Source organism: Mercenaria mercenaria, chromosome 3 (genome assembly GCF_021730395.1).
Source record: "Mercenaria mercenaria strain notata chromosome 3, MADL_Memer_1, whole genome shotgun sequence".
NCBI classification, from domain to species: Eukaryota; Metazoa; Mollusca; class Bivalvia; order Venerida; family Veneridae; genus Mercenaria; species Mercenaria mercenaria.
The window spans coordinates 73,571,032-73,594,874 of record NC_069363.1 but is presented as its reverse complement, the minus strand read 5'-3'; the positions used below and the strand labels follow the sequence as shown (position 1 = coordinate 73,594,874).

Here is a 23,843-nt window from a genome sequence, read left to right as displayed (position 1 = left end):
TTCGAGCGACAGAGCTGACTCGAGCAGTTTATGTGATCCCTTTTCGTTTTCTTTGTACTTTCTAAGTTTGGGTGACTATAAACCCTGGATCACTCGAGTAATTTACTTACTCTCTTGCGACTTCAAGAAATCGAATGTTTGATTATCTTGATCACTCGAGTAATTTGCTTACCCTCTTGCGACTTCAAGAAGTCGAATGTTTGATTATCTTGATCACTCGAGTAATTTGCTTACTCTCTTGCGACTTCAAGAAGTCGAATGTTTGATTATCTTGATCACTCGAGTAATTTGCTTACTCTCTTGCGACTTCAAGAAGTCGAATGTTTGATTATCTTGATCACTCGAGTAATTTGCTTACCCTCTTGCGACTTCAAGAAGTCGAATTTTTGATTATCTTGATCACTCGAGTAATTTGCTTACCCTCTTGCGACTTCAAGAAGTCGAATGTTTGATTATCTTGATCACTCGAGTAATTTGCTTACCCTCTTGCGACTTCAAGAAGTCGAATGTTTGATTATCTTGATCACTCGAGTAATTTGCTTACTCTCTTGCGACTTCAAGAAATCGAATGTTTGATTATCTTGATCACTGGAGTAATTTGCTTACTCTCTTGCGACTTCAAGAAGTCGAATGTTTGATTATCTTCGCTCTTAATTTCAGATAAAAGATCATATTCACATAGCACAACTGAAAATATCGAAGGTAGAACTTCAAAATTGATATCAGCCGGTTGAAATATCATACGGTAGAAGTTGAAAATGTACTCAATTGATAACAACTATCGTTTTATAAAATATTTTATTTGCATAATAAGTGAACAACAAACAATTATAGATTAATGCTGACATTGTGCAAAAATGCATCCAAAAGATATATATCAGTGATAAAAATATCTTTACCTTGTGGAAAAGAATAACATATATAAGATAATAAAGATAGAATATAGATAACATAATTGTTCGCATACCTCTATGTCGCCTAAATTACTATCAGTCTTGTAGATATTTAAACGTGCCATATTACCGATATTTGACATGAGTTGTTGCTACTTTAGTTTTGCTTTCAACAAAATTTAATGTAACAGATGAATGTAGCAATTTTACATCACAAAATTAATAATTTACTAAGTTTTCGTTTGATTTTTCTCCGCAATATAATGTTTTATCTTAAATATTAGATACAAAAAAAGAAACTATTCATTACCGATTGTGTCAAAATCTACAATTTGTTACAGTCAAAATATACAGAAACTAATGCTACACAGTATAGATACTGAAATCAATGTGTCTGGCTCTTTAGAGTGTCTTTAATGTACTGAACTCAAGAAACCGCTACAGCTGAAGCAACAGAAGCATTTCCTTTTAAATCGCAATTAAAAAGCGAATCTAAGTAATACTCTTAAAGCTGAATTTTTGCAGTAAAAACGTAAAAATATGAATGTTTTAAGCCAATAATCGGTAAAGAAATGCTAGAATTAAATTGTAAGATATATTAAACGCTTATTGAATATGTTCTTTCAGCTTTGTTAAGCTAAGACCACCCTAGTCACACGTAATAATAAAAGTGAAACAACCGACAATGCGAGGCTGCCAACCAGCTGCGTCCCATCGCTTCCCATCTCCTCCAAGTAACAGGATGTCCCTGTAATATAAATACATTCACCAGTAATCAAACAATTTACGTTCGTTCAAATTTTCTGACTAACAGAATGTTAAATGTTTGCGTTTGATAATTGATGATGGGTCAGAGCGACAAAACTGTGTCATTGTTTCTTTTAATTTCCGGGTATACTTGTTCGTTCTTGTCTTAATAGTAATATAATGTGCTGCAAGTTAAAGAATTATCCACCTCCTTAGCTACAAAGACATAAATGAACACGTTAAATCTGTTAGTCTTGAGTGAAATTGAATTTGATATTACCTTCTTATTTCTTTTCAATGGACAAAACAAAATTTTCTCATTTTACTCGCGAAACTAGTTTTATTTATGTGCCGAATTGATATTATACATTCGTTCGGGATACACAAATAGCCAATTAACTCTAGAATAAATTATTTACTCATCATCTATTAGTATTTTTATTTCAATGCCAAATGCAAAACAGAACACAAAATGTTACTAACAGTAACATTAATGCACCTCAAATTCTTGCAAAATCTACCTTTTTCAATGGATCCACTTATGTATTCTTGCATAAAACTACTTTTTTTTTCACTGGGACCGGACATGTATCACCTTTAAGTAAATATAATTTATAAACAAGGCAGCTATTTATGCATATTTTGGGGGGTTTTTTTTGTTTGTTTTTTTTTTTTTTTTGTTTTTTTTTTTTTTAAAAAGAGCTATATCGATCGAACATCGGGTATAGATCTACGTTTTGCTTTTCCCATAATAGACCGCTACGTTAACGCGCATAAAGCCGGACATTTTATATGCTTACTCGCTTACTCACCATGTTAAATGAAGTTGCTTATAGGAATCATGTCAACGATGCTCGGAAGTATTAACATATTTTCAAAAAACGAACATAAATCTTTGGAGCCAGGTACTTCGATCGTACAGAAATATTGTTTTTGAAATAGTGTTCCCGTTTGCCATTTTTTTCTTTTTGTAAACGATATGGAACAAGAGATCACAGAGTGATTTTGGCGCCCATCATTGAGCCATTTTCAATGTTCGGAATTTCAAGACTAGCTCAAGGTCAAAATCAAGGTCAAAGTTCATGTTCATTTCGCTACACAGAACTGGGCATGCATGTAGTCCAAATTTTGAAAGCTGTAGCTTGAGAAATGTGAAAGTAGGTCAATGTCAAGCTCAAAGTTTGTACACAAACCTATGCATGAGGTCCAAATTTGAAGGTTGTAACTACAGAAATGTAAAAGTAGGTCACCAGATTAAGATCAAGGTCAACTCATGTCAAGGTTCACCTTGCCACTCAAAACTATACGTGTGGTCCAAATGTGAATGTTATAGGGGATGGAAAAAAAGCTTTTCCCTATATAAGTCTATATGAACCATGTGACCCCGGGGCGGGACCATATTTGACCCTAAGGGGATTATTTGAACAAACTTGGTAGAGAACCACTAGATAATGCTACATTACAAATATCAAAGCCCTAGTCTTTGTGGTTTGGACAAGAAGATTTTCAAAGTTTTTCCCTATATAAGTCTATGTAAACCATGTGACCTCAGGGCTGGGCCATATTTGACCTTAGGGGGATAATTTTAAAAATCTTAGTAGAGGACCACTAGATGATGTCACAAAATATCAAAGCCCTTGGCCCCGTGGTTTCGGACAAGAAGTATTTCAAAGTTTTTCCCTATATAAGTCTATATAAACCATGTGACCCCCTGGGGCGGGGCCATATTTGATCCAAGGGAAATGATTGAAGTTTGGTCAAAATCCCCCTAGTAGTTTCTGAGGAGATGCGATAACGAGAAATTGTTAACGGACGACAGACCACGGACTCAGAGTGATTTGAATAGCCCATCATCTGATGATGTTGGGCTAAAAGTGTCGTTAATGTAATGTTTGTTATAAAGAGAAATATGAATTATCAATACCCTTTTAAAACATTGAATACATGTTTTGTTTTTGGTATATCGTTAATTTGTGCGACCTGGTTATTGGTATTTAAAGCACCCCACACACCCATAAATAATTTGACCAATTCATTAAGGTAATTATCTTAGCAATTGTTTGACAGCGAATCAATTTTAACTGTGTCCTGCAGTTTTGTAATTGTTTTAGAAAAAAACGTTGTTTAACGTTTCTTTGATCTGGGTCTGTTATAGGTTGGCTGATTTTCAAAATGTGTGCCCCCCCCCCCCCCCCCCCCCCCCCCCCCCACCCCCACTTCACTCTGAAATTGCTTCCTACGTGCCTGCAGCACTTATTGTTTTCTTATAGACTTTCATTATTACAATATGGCATGCATGTCTTTCAATATATTGAAACATTTGTATATCTTTTTGTTATTGCTGTTGGGTTTAACATCACTCCCACACAAGTGTTGGTCTTATGGCAACTTTAAAGGGAGACCCCAGATTCCCATCCAAACATTATTTAATCACGGAGAGGCACATAAGTATAACTTCCGGCCTTCCGTAAGACAGCTGGATGGTTTCCTCACATGAAGAACTCTTCACCTCAAGCGCAACAACAGCAACGAGGGGCAATGATTAGAAGTCAGCGGCCATAACCACTTGGCCAAGAAGCCTCTCTACATGTATATCAATCCTAGTTCCAAGAGTAATAACATGGACACAGACACTTGGGGTTCGGACCCCCACCCACCCCACTCTCCTCCACCCACATGAGTCTCCCCCGCCCCTAGTTAAGTTTAGCCAATATTTTCTTTTGCATTTTACCATGTATTGAGCATAAGTGACGGTCATAAAACGCATTGTGTAACATTTCAGCGTGTTTTAAAAAATGTATTTTTTACCATCAATGCTCTCAATATCACAAGATTTGAAACAACGCACGAACGATGGGAACACTTGCTTGCGCTGGACTCTCGCTTTGTATAGCGCATGTCATTAACCGGGTACCAAAATTAATACGCTTACGACTGTGTTAAACCAGATCATCACTTCTTACAGTCGCCGATAGTCCAATTTTGTGACCGACGGTAAACGGGCAGAAAATGTGGAAAGCGCGTAATTCCATATCTTGGTAAGTACTTTATAATGTTTTAAAAATCTTAAACATTCTCCTATTCATAAAATATATATTATTGCATATCTGTGAAATTAAGCTCTACTTTTTCGTTGCATCAATATACAAGAGATCACAGAGTGATCTTGGCGCCCACCAATGCGCCATTTTTTAGTGTTCCAAATTTCAAGACTTATTGACTAGCTCAAGGTCAAATTTCATTTGCGTACACAACACTGTGCATGTGGTCCAAATTCGAAAGCTGTAGCTTGAGAAATGTGAAAGTAGGTCACTAGATCAATTTCAAGGACAAAGTTCTTTGTACACAAAACTATGCATGTGCATCATGTTTGAAGGCTGTAGTTTGAGAAATTTGAAAGTAGGTCACTAGGTCAATCTTAGGGTCAAAGTTTATTTCGGTACACAAAACTATGCAAGTGGTCCAAATTTAAAGGCTGTAGCTTGAGAAATGTGAAAGTAGGTCACTAGGTCAAAATCAAGGTCAAATTACACTTCAGAACACAAATCTATGCATGTGGTCCAAATTTAATGCCTGTACCTTCAAAAATGTGAAAGTAGGTCACTAGGTCAATGTCAAGGTCAAAGTTTGTTTCGGTACACAATCCTATGCATGTGGTCCAAATTTGAAGCCTGTACCTTCAAAAATGTGAAAGTAGGTCACTATGTCAATCTCAAGGTCAAAGTTCATTTCGGTACACAAAACTATGCAAGTGGTCCAAATTTGAAGGCTGTAGCTCGAGAAATGTGAAAGTAGGTCACTAGGTCAATCTTAAGGTCAAAGTTCATTTCGGTACACAAAACTATGCAAGTGGTCCAAATTTGAAGGCTGTTTGTTTGTTTGTTTTGGGTTTAACGCCGTTTTTCAACAGTATTTCAGTAATGTAACGGCGGGCAGTTAACCTAACCAGTGTTCCTGGATTCTGTACCAGTACAAACCTGTTCTCCGCAAGTAATTGCCAACTTTCCCACATGAATCAGAGGTGGAGGACTAATGATTTCAGACACAATGTCGTTTATCAAGTAGTCACGGAGAACACACGCCCCGCCCGAGGATCGAACTCGCGACCCCGCGATCCGTAGACCGACGCTCTACCTACTGAGCTAAGCGGGCGGGTTTGAAGGCTGTAGCTCGAGAAATGTGAAAGTAGGTCACTAGGTCAAAATCAAGGTCAAATTTCATTTCGGAACACGAAACTATGCATGTGGTCCAAATTTGAAGCCTGTACCTTCAAAAATGTGAAAGTAGGTCACTAGGTCAATGTCAAGGTCAAAGTTTTTTTCAGTGCACAAAACTATGTATGTGGTCCAAATTTGAAGGCTGTAGCTACAGAAATGTGAAAGTAGGTGACTAGGTCAAAATCAAGGTCAACTCATGTCAAGGTTCATCTTGCCACTCAAAACCATACATGTGGTCCAAATTTGAATGTTGTAGGTTATTGACAAGAAGATTTTAAAAGCTTTTCCTTATATAAGTCTATATGAACCATGTGACCCCCGGGGCTGGGCCATATTTGACCCTAGGGGGATAATTTGAACAAATTTGGTAGAGAACCACTAGATGATGCTACATTACAAATGCCAAAGCCCTAGGATTTGTGGTTTGGACAAGAAGATTTTCAAAGTTTTTCCCTATATAAGTCTATGTAAACCATGTGACCCCCCCCCCCCCCCCCCCGGGGCGGGGCCATATTTGACCCTAGGGAGATAATTTGAACAATCTTAGTAGAAGACCACTAGATGATGTCACATACAAAATATCAAAGCCCTAAGCCCTGTGGTTTTGAACAAGAGGTTTTTCAAAGATTTTCCCTATATAAGTCTATATAAACCATGTGACCCCCAGGGCGGGGCCATATTAGACCCAAGGGAAATAATTTGAATCATCTTGGTAGAGGACCACTAGATGATGCTTCATACCAAATATCAAAGCCCTAGGTTCTGTGGTTTTGGACAAGAAGATTTTCAAAATTTTTCCCTATACAAATCTAAGTAAATTATAGAAATAAACAAAGGGCCATAACTCACTCAAAAATTGTTGAACCAGTCTAATTTTCAGGAGGACACAACTAGGGTACCAATACATCATTCTGACAAAGTTTGGTCAAAATCCCCCTAGTAGTTTATGAAGAGATGCGATAACGAGAAATTGTTAACGGACGGAAGGACGACGGAACACGGACACAGAGTGATTTGAATAGCCCATCATCTGATGATGGTGGGCTAAAAACGTGGACGACACACAGACCTTGAGGTTTATGTATATATGAAGATACCTGTCCTGTCCTACCGTTCAACCCTTTTCAGAGACGTTGACATGTTAGTGTGGCAGTAAAATAATAAATGCATGTAGACGATAGTGACAGGGTATTTTTTATTCGACGCGAACAACTTAACACTTGAAGGGATTGAATTGCATATGGATGTGCACATTCTGCATTTGTAAGTTGTAGGTAATTCAAGTAATTTTGAAGTGTTTTTATTGTTTAATATAAGTGGCATGACAACAGTACTGGTTTTTCCAGGAAGCGGACTCAAGAGTGGTTCCAATAAGCTTGAAGCTTTGATCACAATCGAGCTAAAACAAATTAGTATAAACTAAGTACATAAAATATTGACTCAATACTTTACACATTTATGAATACAGGTCAGTGAGAGGAAGTGAAGTAACTTAGAATCAAGGCCTCATTTTTAATTACCTCGATTTTTGTTAACAACTTTATTCTTAAATATTAGAGATATATATTTTTTAAAGTTTAAATTGTTGTAGAACAAATTGAGGACGAGTGCAGTGCAATAACTAATAACCATAACTAAATATAACCCTGTTTTTAACTGCTCCCCCCCCCCCCCCCCCCCTCCAACCCCTTTGGGATAATTGCTGAGGGAAGCATCCATCGGTGTTATCAATTGCTTTGTTACTAACAGTTTTCGTATATTAGCTCTCATTTTGTAGGGAACTTTTTTATTTTCTGGCATCACGGATTTTAGCTCAACTGAGTTATCACCCTGTGCCTGTCGTCCATTCGCCAACAATCAGACTATTACAACGTAGAGGTCACAATCTTAGCACAATTGTAATGAGTATTAGTCAGAATATTACCTCAATAATTTCTTAGACGAGTTTGTTAGGGGATCATGTTCAGTCAAACACTAGGTCACCAGGACAATTGATAGGAAAGTCTTGTTAACACTCTAAAAGGCAATATTTTTCCTATCATGTCATCTTTGTGAAACTTTGTCAGAATATTTGTCTCAATAAATGTTACAAGTTTAAAACTGTACTACCTTTGGTAAAAAAAAATAGGTCACTTGCTCAAATAACAGAAAAAGTCTTCTTAACACTCTAGAGGACACCTTTTCTGTTTGATCTTTAAATTTTCTACGTTTTTTCTTGGAGTGCTTCGATAGAAATACCCGTCCAAGGTGCAAAGAAACAGGTTTTTCCGTTATGTAAACAAACCTCGTGTTACACTTGCGGAAGCGATGATCCGGTATAATGTAGTCGTAACGGTATTAATTTTGGTACCCGGCAACGATATGCGCAGTACAAAGCAGGGATAAATTCGCAGGGAAGTGTTCCATAAAATTGAAATTGATTGATTTATAATATTTATTGATTTCTCGTCGGAATACGAATGACAGTTGTCAGGACCGGTGTCATTTGACAGAATGGTAACAGACCCGTCGATTGATACAAGTGATTCATTGGTAAGGGTTAATTTAAAAATTTAATTAGCTATGGTTTCCCTAGTGTCCGTGCGTTGTGTCAAATCTTGGAATATTGAGAACATTGATGGTAAAAATACATTTTTTTAAAACACGCTAAAATGTTACATGATGCGTTTTATGATCGTCACCTATGTTCAATACATGGTAAAATGCTAAAAAATATTGGCTTAACTTATATATAACCAGGGGCGGTGGAGAGTGGGGTGGGTGGGGGTCCGAACACCAAGTGTCTGTGGACATGGCCGGAGAAAACCTTTTCATGAAACTTTTTTTTCAATAAACATCGAATAAAGCAAATATTGTCAAATTGTATAACGAAATACTGTAAAAATGTTCACTTCTTAGATTTGGTTTCATTACTAACCAACAGAACGGAATAATCATTACTTTACTCTTAGGTATATGAGTACGTTGTTGGTAGTCTCTGACTAAGAATAACAAAATGGTAATTAGAAATTTTACCGGATATCACGGCAACCTATGATAACGATACATTTAGTACTTGTATGATGTTTTGTTGTAGAATAGCAGTATTACACGTTTGTTTTGTCAACTTCTGCAGAAGCCATTGGGATATGTTGGTGACTGAAACCGAACAATCCCTCGGGCTTCTGCTTACGCATATACACAAATCTATTGTATTAATTGTATTATTATAATTATTATACCACATTTATATAGCACTCTTTTCATGCACATATACACGTTCAAAAGTGCTTTACAGAATAAACTGCAAACAATACAAACAAATACGTATTCAACACAAACAAAAAATGCATTCCACATTAACAAAAATCATGAATGTAAAACATATAGATAAAACAAGACAAACATGCATACATATCTAAAAGTATTTAAGTGAACTTAGGATAAAAAATGTACCGATCAGTTAACGAAATGTTGTACAAAGAAGTGGGTTTTTAGCAGGCTTTTGAAAGCAGCTAGCGTGTGAGCTTCCCTGGTCTTGACGGGAAAGGAGTTCCAAAGCTTGAACAGTGAACGAAGCTACTATTGCCATACATCATGGTTTTAGTTTTTGGCATAGCCAGTGATAGCGTGTCTTGTGACCGGTTTAAACACTTTTATCATATCCCTTATATAGGCAGGTGACTGATTGTGTAAAGTCTTAAAAGTATGGATCAGAATCTTGTACTGCATCCTGTATTTCACTGGCAACCAATGGAACTCATTCAGAACCGATGTTATATGATTGCGACGCGGCGTCTTAGTGACGACGCGAGCTGCCGTGTTCTGGACATGTTGCAACTTGTTAATGTGCTGTTTGGAATACCACTTAACAAGGCATTACAGTAGTCTAACCTATCTTTGTCGCATCACTGTTAAGATACAGTCGGATGTGGCCTACCGGTATTCTGCGTAGTTGTGCATAACCAGCCCAGCACACAGAGTTGACTTGTTGTTCCATATACATACTGTTGTCAAATACTGCACCAAGATTCCTAACACACTTTGTGGATTTTATTACAAAGACACTGACCTTCACAGAGACGTCATCAATGTTCTTTGAGTTATGCTTTGATGTAACAACATTACTTCCGTTTTATCAGCATTGAGCTTCAGCATGTTGCAATGCATCCACATGAAAATTTCAGCCAGACAGCTCTTAATGCGATGCAAAGCCTCACTTCTAGCCACGGACTTTATCGGCTTAAAGGACAGGTATAATTGAGAGTCATCGGCGTAGAAATGACGAAGAAGTTCATGACGTCTGCATATGGCACCCACGGGTTTAGTGTACATGATATAGTTCTTTGGACCAAGTACTGATCTCTTGGGTACACTGTATTTCATCAACATGGACGTCGACAACTCACCATTCAACGTATACAGTTTGACAGCCGTCACTAAGATATGATGACACCAATGCAAGTGTTTTGTCTGTGACTCCAAAATGATGTTCGAGTCTGTGGTTGGTGGTCAATCGTATCGAAAGCTGCAGACAGATCGAGTAGCACAAGGACTGTTACAGAATTTTGGTCAAGAGATGCGAGGATGTCATTCTGTACTTTTATCAAAGCCGACTCAGTTAAATGAAACTTTCTGTATGGAGACTGCAGTCCCTCGTGTAGCTTATTGTCACTAAAGTGTCGCTCAAGACGCGCATCTACCATCTTTTCTAAAAAAATTTAAATCAAAGGGAGATTAGACATATGTCTGTAGTTTTTGAGAATATTTGGTACAAGACCTGGTTTCTTAAGAAGGAGTCTTATCCTAGCACATTTGTACATAACCTAATTCCATTGATGTATTGATAATGTTTGTTATCAACGGCAAGAGCTCATCAAGACATTTCTTCAAAAGCCATGTTGGTAAACGGTCAAGTTCACAAGATTCGTTTTGGAGATTTTTGTATGATTTGTTTTACCTCTGCCGTTGCTGGTGCCAAATCATTAAGACAGTTTGCTACTTCCTAGTGTTCTGAACAATGCAAATCTGTTGAATCACAAGCAGTTTGGCTTTCAATTCTTCACCAAATTAAGACCTTCATCCCGTCCTAACTACTCAACCTATTTGGCAGCGAATACTCTCAAATTCTAGTTCAGAGTCTTAATACAAAAGCTATATTTTCATTGCAACAGAGCAAATAATGTCATTCCTAATGTTTTCAATTCTCTTGATGTAAAAGACACTACACTTCCTAGCAAGTGTCTTTGAGGACGAGTTGGAGGGACGGGCAGCATCATGACTGTCTCCCATTAGACTTTTGGTTTTCTTTGTGGTCAGTGCCACACGACTTTACCTTATCGGAGAAGTAGTCGGTTCGGACCTGATACAGGAGTTGATTTACAGTAGCACGTTGGTCTATAAAGTTGATGGTCGATTGTTAGTTTAGATGTACACCATTTCCGCTAAAGCTTGCGTTTTAAGTGTTTAGCCTCATGAAGTTCGTCTATAAACCCCGGACAGCTAGGTCGAAGGACTGAAATTTTTGTGCGTAAAGGAGCATGTTTATCTATCAGTAAGAATAATCCATTTGAATATGCATTCACTAGCTGATCCACGTCTGTGCCTTCTGGAAACGTATTTAGTGCAAAGGACGCTGAGATGTCTTGTTTGAAATAACTTACGTCAATAGAGCGTAATTTCCGAAAAGAAACCGGCCTCTGCCCCGGAGCTGGTTTTGTGACACAGGCGTTGAAATGAATTGCATAGTGGTCTTGTGAAATATTACCAATATTGTCACAAAGACCTGAATCGATGACCTCGACACCTGATATCATTTTGCTATCGTTCCTGGTTATTACAACATCTAATGTATGACCGCGGGCATGGGTTGGTCCATTCACACTGAAATACAATTTTATATCTGACAGCATCTCGGTCTGATGGAATATCGAGATGGAAATTCGTATGCATAGTGTATTGCATCATATCGCTCTTTTTAGCATCTATGTAAAAACTGCAATATGTATGTATGAGACTAGAAACATTTTAATAACTTCAATATCATTTAATAATGATACTAATATTTAAGGTACAAGTTCGGTTCTAATTAATATAAATTGTTTTCCTCTTTCACTGCATATTCACTGAAAAATTGTCACTCAAACAGACTTGTGTAAGATCATTTGAAATTTGTGTAAATGATATGGTCCTCAAATACATATAATTTTAAGTGAATGACACAAAATAGAGTCTTTTGAAAATCGGGTCAATACAACAAAAGGGCCACGATGGCCCTATTCCGCTCACATATGTTGATGTTAAAAAACACTTTTAAATCCAAGGGAAATTCATATCTTAAAATCTATGAGCAGTTTTGAATTTTCAATTTCCCTGTTGCACGAATCATATTCATACATTCTACTCACAGCAGCTACATTCTATGAAAGACAATATTGTTTGCCCAATCCGAAATCATGATCCCTCTGGTAGAATATTAATTGTGATTTCAAATGCATTATTCAACGCTTTATCAGAAATTTCTGCGATAATTATAATGCTTTTCAATCAATCAGTCATTGGCTTTAATAGTCTTTTTTTTTATTTTCCAATGTTCAGTCTCTCGACTACTACAGTTGTTTCAATCTAGCCTTTTTGTGTTTTTATTTTCTTTTTGAACTAACATTTCTTAATTATTTGTAATTTATTTTATATTTTAGGACATATATTTACTTTAAGAATTTTGCTTTCACATTTTTGTTTATCCAACACTGTGAATGTTAACAATCTCCGCTTCCCTATGTCTTTAATAAAATCCGTAAAAAAGATCCTTTGGAAGCATAGAATGCAACCAAACAGAATAATAGCAGACTCGGTTTGATCCAGTCTGTTCAAGAAAGGTAATGAAATGTGCAACACTTAAAACTCATTTTGATTTTATTATGTATGATTTTTATTCATAAAAAAACTCATTTAGTTTTGTTCAAGTTACAATGTCTTGACAGTCTATGCTGCTAACTTTAATTCAATATCAACTATGATGAATAATCACTACATTTTTAGCCAGTATGTTCACAAGCTTCCATCAAAAAAATGAAAAACATAAAAATGTCTTTAAACCGAACGCATTTGAAATACTGAAAGATAAGGTAATGGCTTATTTCGATTTAATAGTTTTATAAACTCACTGTATATCCATTTAACTTCCAATAGCTTTAGACGTTAATTATGAAAACTTAACTGGCATAAGATGAAATTCTGGACAAGAATATTGTTGATGCCAATATATTGATGTTTAATTTCCTTGTGTAATTTGATTCATTTATCACCTATTTTATACTTAAAAAGTGCAATATCATAACATTGCTCTTTGTCAAGAGTAAAAGTGTTCAAGAAACCCGTAAAAGGCAATACATAGATCAGAATATAATATAAAACGTATAGGACAAGCAACTAAAGATACTATTTCCTGTCCTAACAATAACAGATGTTTTCCAATAGAGAAATAATACCTATACCTACAACTCCCTAAAGATAGCTGTGGTGGGCCTGATAAATGGTATTATCTTCAATAAAGTAAAAAGATGTATCGCATCACAACAAAAATATGAAATGACAATATAATTTTTTTGGTTCATTTCACGAAGATAGTGAAACATAAATATTATGTGACAATAATTCATAAATAAACATAAATCTCAGTACAACAAGATGAAGCATTTAATCTTTGAGAAAGGTTCTGGTAATGATGCTGCTGACGAAGTTGTCAATTATAAAGGGTTTCCTTAGCAAATGTAAGAAAGGTCCATCCAAGGCGATTTCAGACCATGTTTGGTAAAGATCCCAAAAATAGTTCATGAGAAGTCGTTACAAGTTCTTTTTTCTGTTTGTTTTTCACTCTGGGACAACCAACGCAATCAAGTTGAATCACCAGGACCAAATCGAGAGACGTCCATACCAGGTTTTGGTAAAGATCCATCTATTCGTTCTTAAGAAGAATTTGTTACGAAGGTTTTTCTAATTTAAACCCTAGCATGCACATAATTGCAGTCAAGTGCAACTGTTTGAACAAACTTCAGAAAGATCTATCGAAGGATGTTACAGACTAAGTTTAGTAAAGCTGCAACAAGTGTTTCATGAGAAGGAGTCGTTTGAAGTTGTTTCTAACTTATTTTTGTTTCTGTTAAGAGTCACGGCGCCGTGGTTTAGGTGACTTTTCCAGCTTTGATGGTAGAGTAAGACCCCAGGTGGCTCTCAAAGCACTGTTATAGGCATAGGCGTGTACCTGGGCAGAACAAACGACCCAGCTGCAATTGGTGGCCTCCTAAATTCAGTCAAGTGAATATTTGAACAAAATTGAGAGAAATCAAGAGATCAACACCGGGATGCTACATGTCAAGGTTTGTGCAATTCTGACAAGTACTTTCTAGGGGAAAATCTAACGACAGACGATTGGCGACGGCCTACGATGACCGACGGACACGGGGTGGTCACAGAACTTAAAATACGACAGGCAACAGAAACCAAGCACAGCAAAAACCATTAAACCAGATGTACGTTTGAAGATTAAATAGCATCTTATCTGTTTTTAAACATATCTTAAAGCTGAAAAACTTCGAACTTCTCGTATAACAAAAATGTTGGTAAAGTTAACGCAAACCAATAATAGTAGTATGATTAACATTGTATTTTTAACGTCAATGTTTGATAAAAAAAGGTAAATAAAAATAAACAGTTACTAATACTTACATCAATTCTGTAGCTATGTACTATATTATCAGTGTCTACAATGTCACTTCCTTTATCAAATATCAACAGGCAATACATATGACAAATTTGAAAAAAGTACTAGTACACTGAAACATGCATTCATGCACACATAGAAAGATAAGAACGCTGCAAATATATACAAATATTCATTTTCTATCAGTTGATACATATTGTTTTACTGACAATATGTGTGTTCTCGATGACTTTAAGAAAATCATATGCATATCTTGTAAACCTTTCTTTTGGCAGCTAGAACATAAGTTAAATTCATTGCTTTTAATCATTCGTGAAAGTCACTTATATAAGTAAGATGTTATAATGAAAACACTGTATATCAATATACATTATCTTTAGAGATTTTTCTGTTTGTACTATGTCTGCTCATGCCATCTCACTGCTTCTCATACTGACAACCTCGCGTACATTTAAACAAAATATTAAATGCATTATGTCCCTTTGTATAAGCGTCAGTTGAACAATAAGAACTTGCGCTGTAGTGAATCCTGTCTTTGAATAAAATATATAAGAAAAATCGTTTTCAGAAAAGCACTGTCTTTTTCCCTCCTTACTTCAAATTCAGGTCAACAATATGCTTAAATGTAAAACTATCTGGTTCAAGCAGTAAGTATTCGCACTAAACACTTCTTTTACTACTTTTCTATAATTATTAAACAAATGCTTCTGTTGGTCATAAAAACATCATTTAACTCTCTTTAGCATGTCCTAAAGTAATGCTTGCGTTCTAAAGTGCCTATACCTCATTTGAATGTCAATTTCTTCCTAACTTTTCATTCGTACAAACTTACAAAGTGAAATGGGTTATGTCTAAACTGTCCACGTTATATATGTAATTAAAGAAGCAAACAAAACAAAGATGTTGCACATGAGTTGTGCCCCTTTTCCGTCCTTTGTAGTATCTGTTTTTGACTCCTCTATCTCGCACGAAGTTCCTATAGGACAAACGAAACAAAAATATAAGGACGGTAACTATGTTAACAGAAGTTATATTTCTGATACGTATTATAATTTAAAAGTAATAGCAGATAATGGTGATGGTTGTGACTACGACGACGACACAGAGTAAGAAGATGGTGATGATAACGGTGGTGTTGTTGTTGTTGGTGGTGGTGGTGATGATGATGATGATGATGATGATGATGATGATGACATAAAGAAAGAAAGAAAACAATAATTAGGAGACAATCTTCAATAGATGTCCCTAAAAGATTTTTGTCAGATACTTGTCATGATATTCGTTTCTTAACAACCGTAATTATGAACAATCATAACAGAATGTCTGTCTCAAGTATGTAACGCGGTAAGCATCAACCAACCTTCCGTCTAAAACATAGTTTAATGTTTACTATGTAATATCTCAAATTTAGTGCAAATTAATTGTTAAATTTTATCATAAAACAAAAAGTGACATTCTTAAAAGATATTATAAAGTTACAATGCACATCGAGTAACCAGCATGCTTTGCTCTTATGTATGCGGACAAGCCAAATGAAATCATGCATCATGCATGAAGTTTAAAATCTCTTGTTATAGATATCATACCATCGTTACGTAAATTACATGCATCTGCATTTACTAACAGGAGCTGTCAGTTGACAACGCGCTCGACTATTCTCAGTGCTTGATAGTATAATATAAGCTATGAGTAAAACTTTAACATTACAATAAGCATATTCTAAGTCGAAAAGGGGCCATAATTCAGTCAAAATGTTTGACAGAGTTGTCTGCTCTTGTTTACAGACTGGGGTCATGATGGTAAACAAGTATGCAAAATATGAAAGCAATATCTCAATGGACTTTGAAAATATTTGGGGTGGTATGCAAACTTAAACATTACAATAAGCATATTCTAAGTCGAAAGGGACAATAATTCAGTCAAAATACTCGATAGAGTTGTCTGCACTTGTTTACAGACTGGGGTCATGATGGTAAACAAGTATGCAAAAAATGAAAGCAATATCTCAATGGACTTTGAAAATATTTGGGGTGGTATGCAAACTTTAACATTATAATAAGCATATTCTAAGCCGAAAAGGGGTCATAATTTAGTCAAAATGCTTGATAGAGTTGTCTGCTCCTGTTTACAGACTGGGGTCATAATGGTAAACAAGTGTGCAAAATATGAAAGCAATATCTCAATGGACTTTGAAAATATTTGGGGTGGTACGCAAACTTTAACAATACAATAAGCATATTCTAAGTCGAAAAGGGGCCATAATTCAGTCAAAATGCTTGATAGAGTTGTCTGCTCCTGTTTACAGAATGGGGTCATGATAGTAAACAAATATGCAAAATATGAAAGCAATATCTCAATGGACTTTGAAAATATTTGGGGTGGTACGCAAACTTTAACATTTGTGTGACGCTCACGCTAACGCCGACGCCGGGGCGAGTAGGATAGCTCCCCTATTCTTCGAATAGTCGAGCTAATGTAGTTTGATAAGACAGGCACAAAAAATCTGCAGCCGCTGTATTTATATAAACGTAGATTTCAATAAGTAGTTTCACTGATATATTGCAGTCAATGCAAATAACCCAAATAAATTACCACTGACTAGTTAACTTCTGAATTATACAAACCTTTTTCACAGTCGCAAACTTTCCCAGTCCATCCTTCTTTACACGTGCATCTAAAATCTCCTCTGGCATTTATACATGTACCACCATTTAAACATGGATTTATCGCATCTGAAACATAAAGTAAACCAAGTTTTTTTTATATAAATATATCACATTTGAACATTGCTTTTTTTCCATATGTGAGAGATAAAATAAACGGCTTTATGCATGTCCACCTAAATAAACAAAGGGCTGACATCATCAGGGGAAAAAACTGACATGCCCTGAGCCCGAAAGTAATACCTGCATTTAATTTGACTTCATTTTAGGAAAATTTATACTGCCGGAATTTTGGTAAGCAGAGGTTTCAAAACAGTCGGTGTGTATTTTGAAACATCAGAGCGAACCTGTTTTTAGCCTTACTTGTTCCCGCTGTCTGCTTCAATATCTACCATAGAATATTTGAATGGGCAAACTGGCCTTATAACGTTGTCTATTGGACCACCGAACATCGAGTCACGCATTACGTGGGCGGCAAAAATGGCCAAACTTACTCGACATCTGAATTCGTCAGATCAGTTAAAAGCGTTCATGCGTACGTATTTTCAATGTAATAATAATTACAAAACAACAAGTTGTTCCTTATAGCTAATCATGTGAATTTTGGATTTTTGTTCACAGCTAAAACTAACTGAACCCCGCGAGTAACTGTTAAGGTGATAACAATGCCCTGCCGAATTAGAGCTACCTCAAAAATCTTTACACTAGAGCCAGATATTTCCATCGGCAACTATTTCAAATGATATAATCGTTTCCATGCACCCTATTATACAAATAATAAAAGGAATAAAGTAAAACGAATGACTTTCTTTTAATACTATCATCTCAAAGTCAGCTTTGTAAACATACGTTAGTGTACGTTATTTCTCGTATAATAATCTTTTTTTTAATCGTGAACTTTACTTTAAGTTTCAAAGTGCAACTTTTGAGCGTTTTTGATTGATTTTTATCCTGTTTCACCTAACACAAATAAATCAATCTATAAATGTAGTTCGTTATGGGATCCTCCACAGGACGGTATCATCTACCGTCACTTGTAAAAAGCACCAGAAACCCTCTGTAAGGTATGCAAAAAGAGTATCATCTAGGGAAACCATATTAGATAGTTAAAAAAAAGAAATCGGATTGGCCTTCCTTTTCTTACATTTATAACAGTAACACTAACGTGAATATAAACAACTTTAAAAGGAAACAAACCTGCACATTCGTCGATATCTTTCTCACAATGCATGCCAGTCCAACCAGCGACACAACCTCTACAATGGGCGTACCCTGTGGCACCCTCACAGATAACGTTCGGATCACACTCTCCAAAACATAAGCTTCCTTTTGGACAGTTTGTCTTCCTTGGTAAGCATGGGTCGTCAAGTGTGCAGTTTATTCCTTAAAAGTACGAACAATTTATATTACCCCCTATACAGTTCTGTGCTAAATGTCAGGCCTATATTTAATATATGCTTGTTAGGGTAAAGCCAAAATCTGAAAAAAACTAAACTGAAAATTTATTTCTGATGTCATGAAATTAAATACTTATTGAATGGCGTGCCGGTCAAAACTCAAAATAAATGGTTTTGATTATTGACCGTTACACAATTTCGACTGGTGTATAAAATAAGTTGCAAATAGAAAGGATTACTACTTTATCATTTGAAGGTCAGTCTTTCCTTACTTGAAACCACATTTACTGGATTCCTTTATTCTGCATATTATTTTCATTTATCATGTACTCTCCTAAGTTCCTTATAAATTGTCCCAGCTATTATATCTTGAATGACACCAACGAACTGCGTTCCGCTGTTATTTTTATACCCGTATAATATTTCGAAATAGATATCACAAGCTGGCGAATTTCTAAGAGCAAATAGTAGTAACTAATTTTAAACGAAAAACTTATACAATATCATGGCAGCCTGGGTATCATAATTTTTATATAATTTTGAATATTCATTTACCATTACGACTCATCAAAATGTAGTGTCACGCCCCAGGTAGGAAAAGCCAAGTTTTAAGTATGCGTCCACCTTTCTCGATACCTAAGCAACTGGAACACCATGAGCGTTCAATGCCAAAGTATTAGGCTGTATGATACCTGACCTTTTTGAATGATAGTCCAGTGTGTTTACATTTAACATATCTTTTCTTACACTATAAGATCTAAAACGTGAGAAGACAACCGAGCGATGCTGACTTATATGGTCATTGTTTTTAATATAATAGATCGTTTCGGTACATTATGAAAACGAAGTACGCAGTCATACCTGTTTTTCCAGGTTTGCAAATACAAGAGACATATCCCATATCATCAACACATTTGGAATTTTCTGGACACACCATTGTTTCACATGTATCAAAGGTTGGTTCTGACGGCCCCAGGTCTGGCTCTTGGCAATGTACACACACTGAAATAAAGCAAAACTGGCATTAATCTCTGTTTAGTTTGTTTGTTCGTATTGGATTAAAATAACCCAGTCACGTTTAAGGCTATAATACGACTGTCCATCCTTGATCGGTGAAGGAATATCCTAATGCACTTTCCCGGTTTACTACAGATACATGCTGTTTCCTTCTGCAAACCAACTGGATGGCTTATTATAAAATTCTTAAAACGGTACACATCTTGGCATTAGACGGTTGTAATAAAGGTCAGATTAACTGGCTTTCAAATGTTTAAAAGATAATAAATGATAATGGTATGCGTTTAACAGTCCTTTCACCTGCCATATTCACAAAAGAAAAAATGACTTTTAATTAATAATAACGGAAACATAAAAACAGGAATAGAATGCAAGTGATAATGGAATTTCTGTAATGGATATATATAGAGAGAGTATTTAAAACAGAATTTGGCTTCAAATGCATCTTTGGGTATATTATCTCGATGTCTTATATTTTACCTGCTCATCTTTAAATAATACAAACGGAAAGGCATAAACAATGTTCAACGTAGTGAGTTTTATTATTTGTGTTGTATTAAGCTCGACTTAATAGATGACTTTCATTTTGTTTGTCTTTTCAACAATAAAAAACTTGCCCTGATTTATAATTTTTGTTTACTTTTCCACTTTCACTTTCGGGCAACAAAATGACGTAGCGCGATCACGTGTTTGGGCACACTGTTCAAGGAAAATTTTCTTATAGGCAATAGGGTATATAACTGACAGGTTTATTCCACGAGTCATGCAAAAGTGCTCTCTTTTTTATAAAAGCAACCCCTCTTTAGTTTATCAAATCCACTTAGCTACACATTAGCTCGAAAGAACAATTTCAAGAGACAACACAAAATAAAATATGTTCCTTACATTTAAAAAAAAAAGTATTGTTCCCATGTAAGATTACAGAACTATTCAAATGTCTCTAAAGTTTTCACTCAGTTTTAATAAAACTGAGTAAAAACTACAGTCTTTAAACATTCGGTACACCTTAGGGTAATAACTGTGTTATTCAAATGTCTATGAAATTATACCGAGATGATTCTCAATATATAGGCAGGTACACAGATACTTTGGGTTTGGACCACCTGGTCTACAGTTTTGGCAAAATGCAACAAAGACTCATTGGACAACATCATAACAGCTCCAAAAATTAAACTTTAATCAAAATCAATCCACTCTTTTAAAATCATAGAATATCTACTAATCTCTTATCTTCTAGATATCAAATTTGATTTTTTAAATACAATAACTATTAAGCTATGCAGTGAGACTAGTTTTCCCCTTTCTTTCGTCCCTGAACTTTTTTCCGAGCGAACTTGCATAATGGAACTTTATAGCCGTTGCCGATTTGTTTTCTCAAAATGTTCTAATTATAGCCGAGAAGTGATAACAAAACAATCGGTCTTTGTAAAAAAGTAATACTGAAATCACGCGCAACATAAAAGAATAACAAAGCCGTTGCAAACAAAATGTTAAGTGCTGATGTATATAGTATACATGCTATAACCTTTCCGCAGCCTTAACGTACTAAAACGTATTAGCGTCTGATGGCCCTTTCACGCTTCCGTCCACGCGCATACATTTAGACGGGGTGACCCCTGCGCGTGACCCCTGACTATCTACGAATCAAAATGCGGCTTTCGTTTTCAAGTTTAGCATTTCTACTTTCATTTTATTTACTTCCGGAAATAGCTGAAGGTCGAGTGACGTCATTTTCTGTGTTGTCAAAAACATACATATACCTGGCGAGGTTGCATGAACATGTGCTGGCCGTCCTAAGGATAAGGCGTATCTAGAGTATTTTACTTGACTTCATGTTAAGAGTTTTATGTAACGCATGTGTGTGAATCTGTAATGCACGAATGTGAATCTGTAAAATAGAAAGTAATTGATGATTTTGTCTGTAGCCAGTAGCTACATTTAAATGCACAATTACACATATTTCAAGCTGATTTGATCTAAAGACTTTATATGTATAGACTGACTAACCAGGATAAAATGTGTCCAAAGGTATGCGAACTTTTAAAGTGTGACAAAAAATTAAATCAACTATTCGTATACAGATTGTGAACAAATATTTTGGTTTATATACGGTATAACACTGTTTCTCTATAAACAGTTAGATACTATCCAAATACCAACATATAAAATAAAACAAACGTATTGTCTACGTTCAAAAGTAAATTCAAACAAACTGGCCAAATATTATGAATATTCTGAACAATCGCAAAGAACGAGTGAATGAACTGTAATGCTTGCACAATTAAATACAGTTTGATATGTCATGTTCTGCGCTCTGTCTGGCCTGTACCGAGAAGTTCAGTTTTTAGAAAGGTCGGGTCTGAACTTGAAAATTAGCATAAACAAAAATCCATACTTCATTCCCGAAAAAGCTAAGTATGCACTGAAATATACGTTGTATATAATGACAGTAAATTATTTCAATATATGAACTAAACATAAAGGATAACTGCAATTTTTTGCATTTAAATGTCGCTACAGGTAAAAAAAAAGGCACTGTTAACGAGAATTTCTGTTCGCCTACACCTAAGCGGAATGACTAAAATATTTCAACAAATATTTCAGTAATTCCAGATATCATTGGCAAAAGATTTAGATGAAAAAAAAAACGATTGTTCTGTAATCATGCTATCCGTACGAATAACAACGATTGGTGGCTGCTGTTATATTAAACATACAGTCTGCTTTATTGTACAAGTTAATGTTACATTATTCTGACAGCTGTAAGTGATATGTTGCTTCTTTACAAATCAGTTAAAACCTTATTTTTTTAAATATTAATTGTCATTAAAATGTTTTAAAAATGGGGACGTACATTTCCTCATTTTAAATCAAATACCGGAAGTGTTTCAGGTCCTTAACTTTTCTATCGCATAAACAATTTGTCAAACGGTATGCTCTTATCTCTGGTCTGGTCTGGCCTGGCCCTGGCCCTGGCCCTGGCCCTGGCCCTGGCCCTGGGTCTGGGTCTGGGTCTGGGTCTGGCCCTGGCCCTGGCCCTGGCCCTGGCCCTGGCCCTGGTCTGGTCTGGTCTGGCCTGGTCTGGTCTGACCTGGTCTAGCCTGGCCTGGTCTGACCTGGTCTGGCCTGACCTGGTCTGGTCTGGTCTGATCTGGCCTGGCCTGGTCTGACCTGACCTGACCTGGTCTGATCTGGCCCTGGTCTGGTCTGGTCTGGCCTGGCCTGGCCTGGCCTGGCCTGGCCTGGACTGGACTGGACTGGTCTGGTCTGGTCTGGTCTGGTCTGGCCTGGCCTGGCCTGGACTGGACTGGACTGGTCTGGTCTGGTCTGGTCTGGTCTGGCCCTGGCCCTGGCCCTGGCCCTGGCCCTGGTCCCCGGTCTGGCCCTGGCCCTGGCCCTGGCCCTGGCCCTGGCCCTGGCCCTGGTCTGGTCTGGCCTGGCCTGGCCTGGTCTGACCTGGTCTAGCCTGGCCTGGTCTGACCTGGTCTAGCCTGGCCTGGTCTGACCTGGTCTGGCCTGACCTGGACTGGACTGGTCTGATCTGGCCTGACCTGACCTGACCTGACCTGACCTGACCTGGCCTGGCCTGGCCTGGCCTGGCCTGACCTGGTCTGGTCTGGTCTGGTCTGTTGGTCTGGTCTGGTCTGATCTGGTCTGGTCTGACATGGTCTGGTCTGGTCTGGTCTGGTCTGGCCTGGTCTGACCTGGTCTGGCCCTGGTCTGGTCTGGTCTGGCCTGGCCTGGCCTGGCCTGGCCTGGCCTGGCCTGGCCTGGTCTGGTCTGACCTGACCTAGTCTGGTCTGGTCTGGCCTGGTCTGACCTGGTCCGATGATACCAATTTTATATCCAAGGCAGGAGAGGCCATATATTTACAAATATCAAATGTGATGGCAGGTTTTAAAGAAACTGAGAACATAGTGTAAAAGAGTGTGGCCTTTCGACCTGGTCAATATTCATTTAAGATTGCGCTTTTGGACGTAAATTTTATGTAATTTAAATTTAAACTTGTCACAACAATTAATTTACGCTTACTTTAGATTTTGTGACAAGGTTGATCCCAGAGGGGCTCATTGGCTGCACTGGGCTTATATAATAGCTAATTACAAAAGTACTCGATCACAACAACTTCATAATGCAATCAAAAATCTATTTCCCAAATATAACAACAACAACAACTTTATCGTGCATTCACAACATTTGTTAAGCCA

At 36.8% G+C, this 23,843-nt stretch overlaps 1 protein-coding gene across 6 annotated transcripts in view; it reads right to left on the bottom strand.

Annotated features, from left to right (window-relative positions):
- Window positions 1-779: 779 nt before the first annotated feature.
- LOC123524401 (fibropellin-1-like) overlaps window positions 780-23,843 on the bottom strand; it is an 88,646-nt gene continuing 65,582 nt past the window's right edge. For 5 of the 6 annotated variants that reach the window (XM_045302570.2, XM_045302571.2, XM_045302569.2 and 2 more), the window contains exons 2-5: window positions 19,480-19,620; window positions 18,419-18,604; window positions 17,183-17,290; window positions 14,554-15,534 (exon numbers count right to left, since the gene is read on the bottom strand). In XM_045302570.2, coding sequence (XP_045158505.2) covers window positions 15,410-15,534; window positions 17,183-17,290; window positions 18,419-18,604; window positions 19,480-19,620 — 560 coding nt within the window. In that variant the 3' untranslated portion in view covers window positions 14,554-15,409. Of the gene's footprint in view, window positions 1,642-14,553; window positions 15,535-17,182; window positions 17,291-18,418; window positions 18,605-19,479; window positions 19,621-23,843 lie in introns of those variants that run through there. The other variant, XM_045302574.2, reaches the window with a different exon arrangement.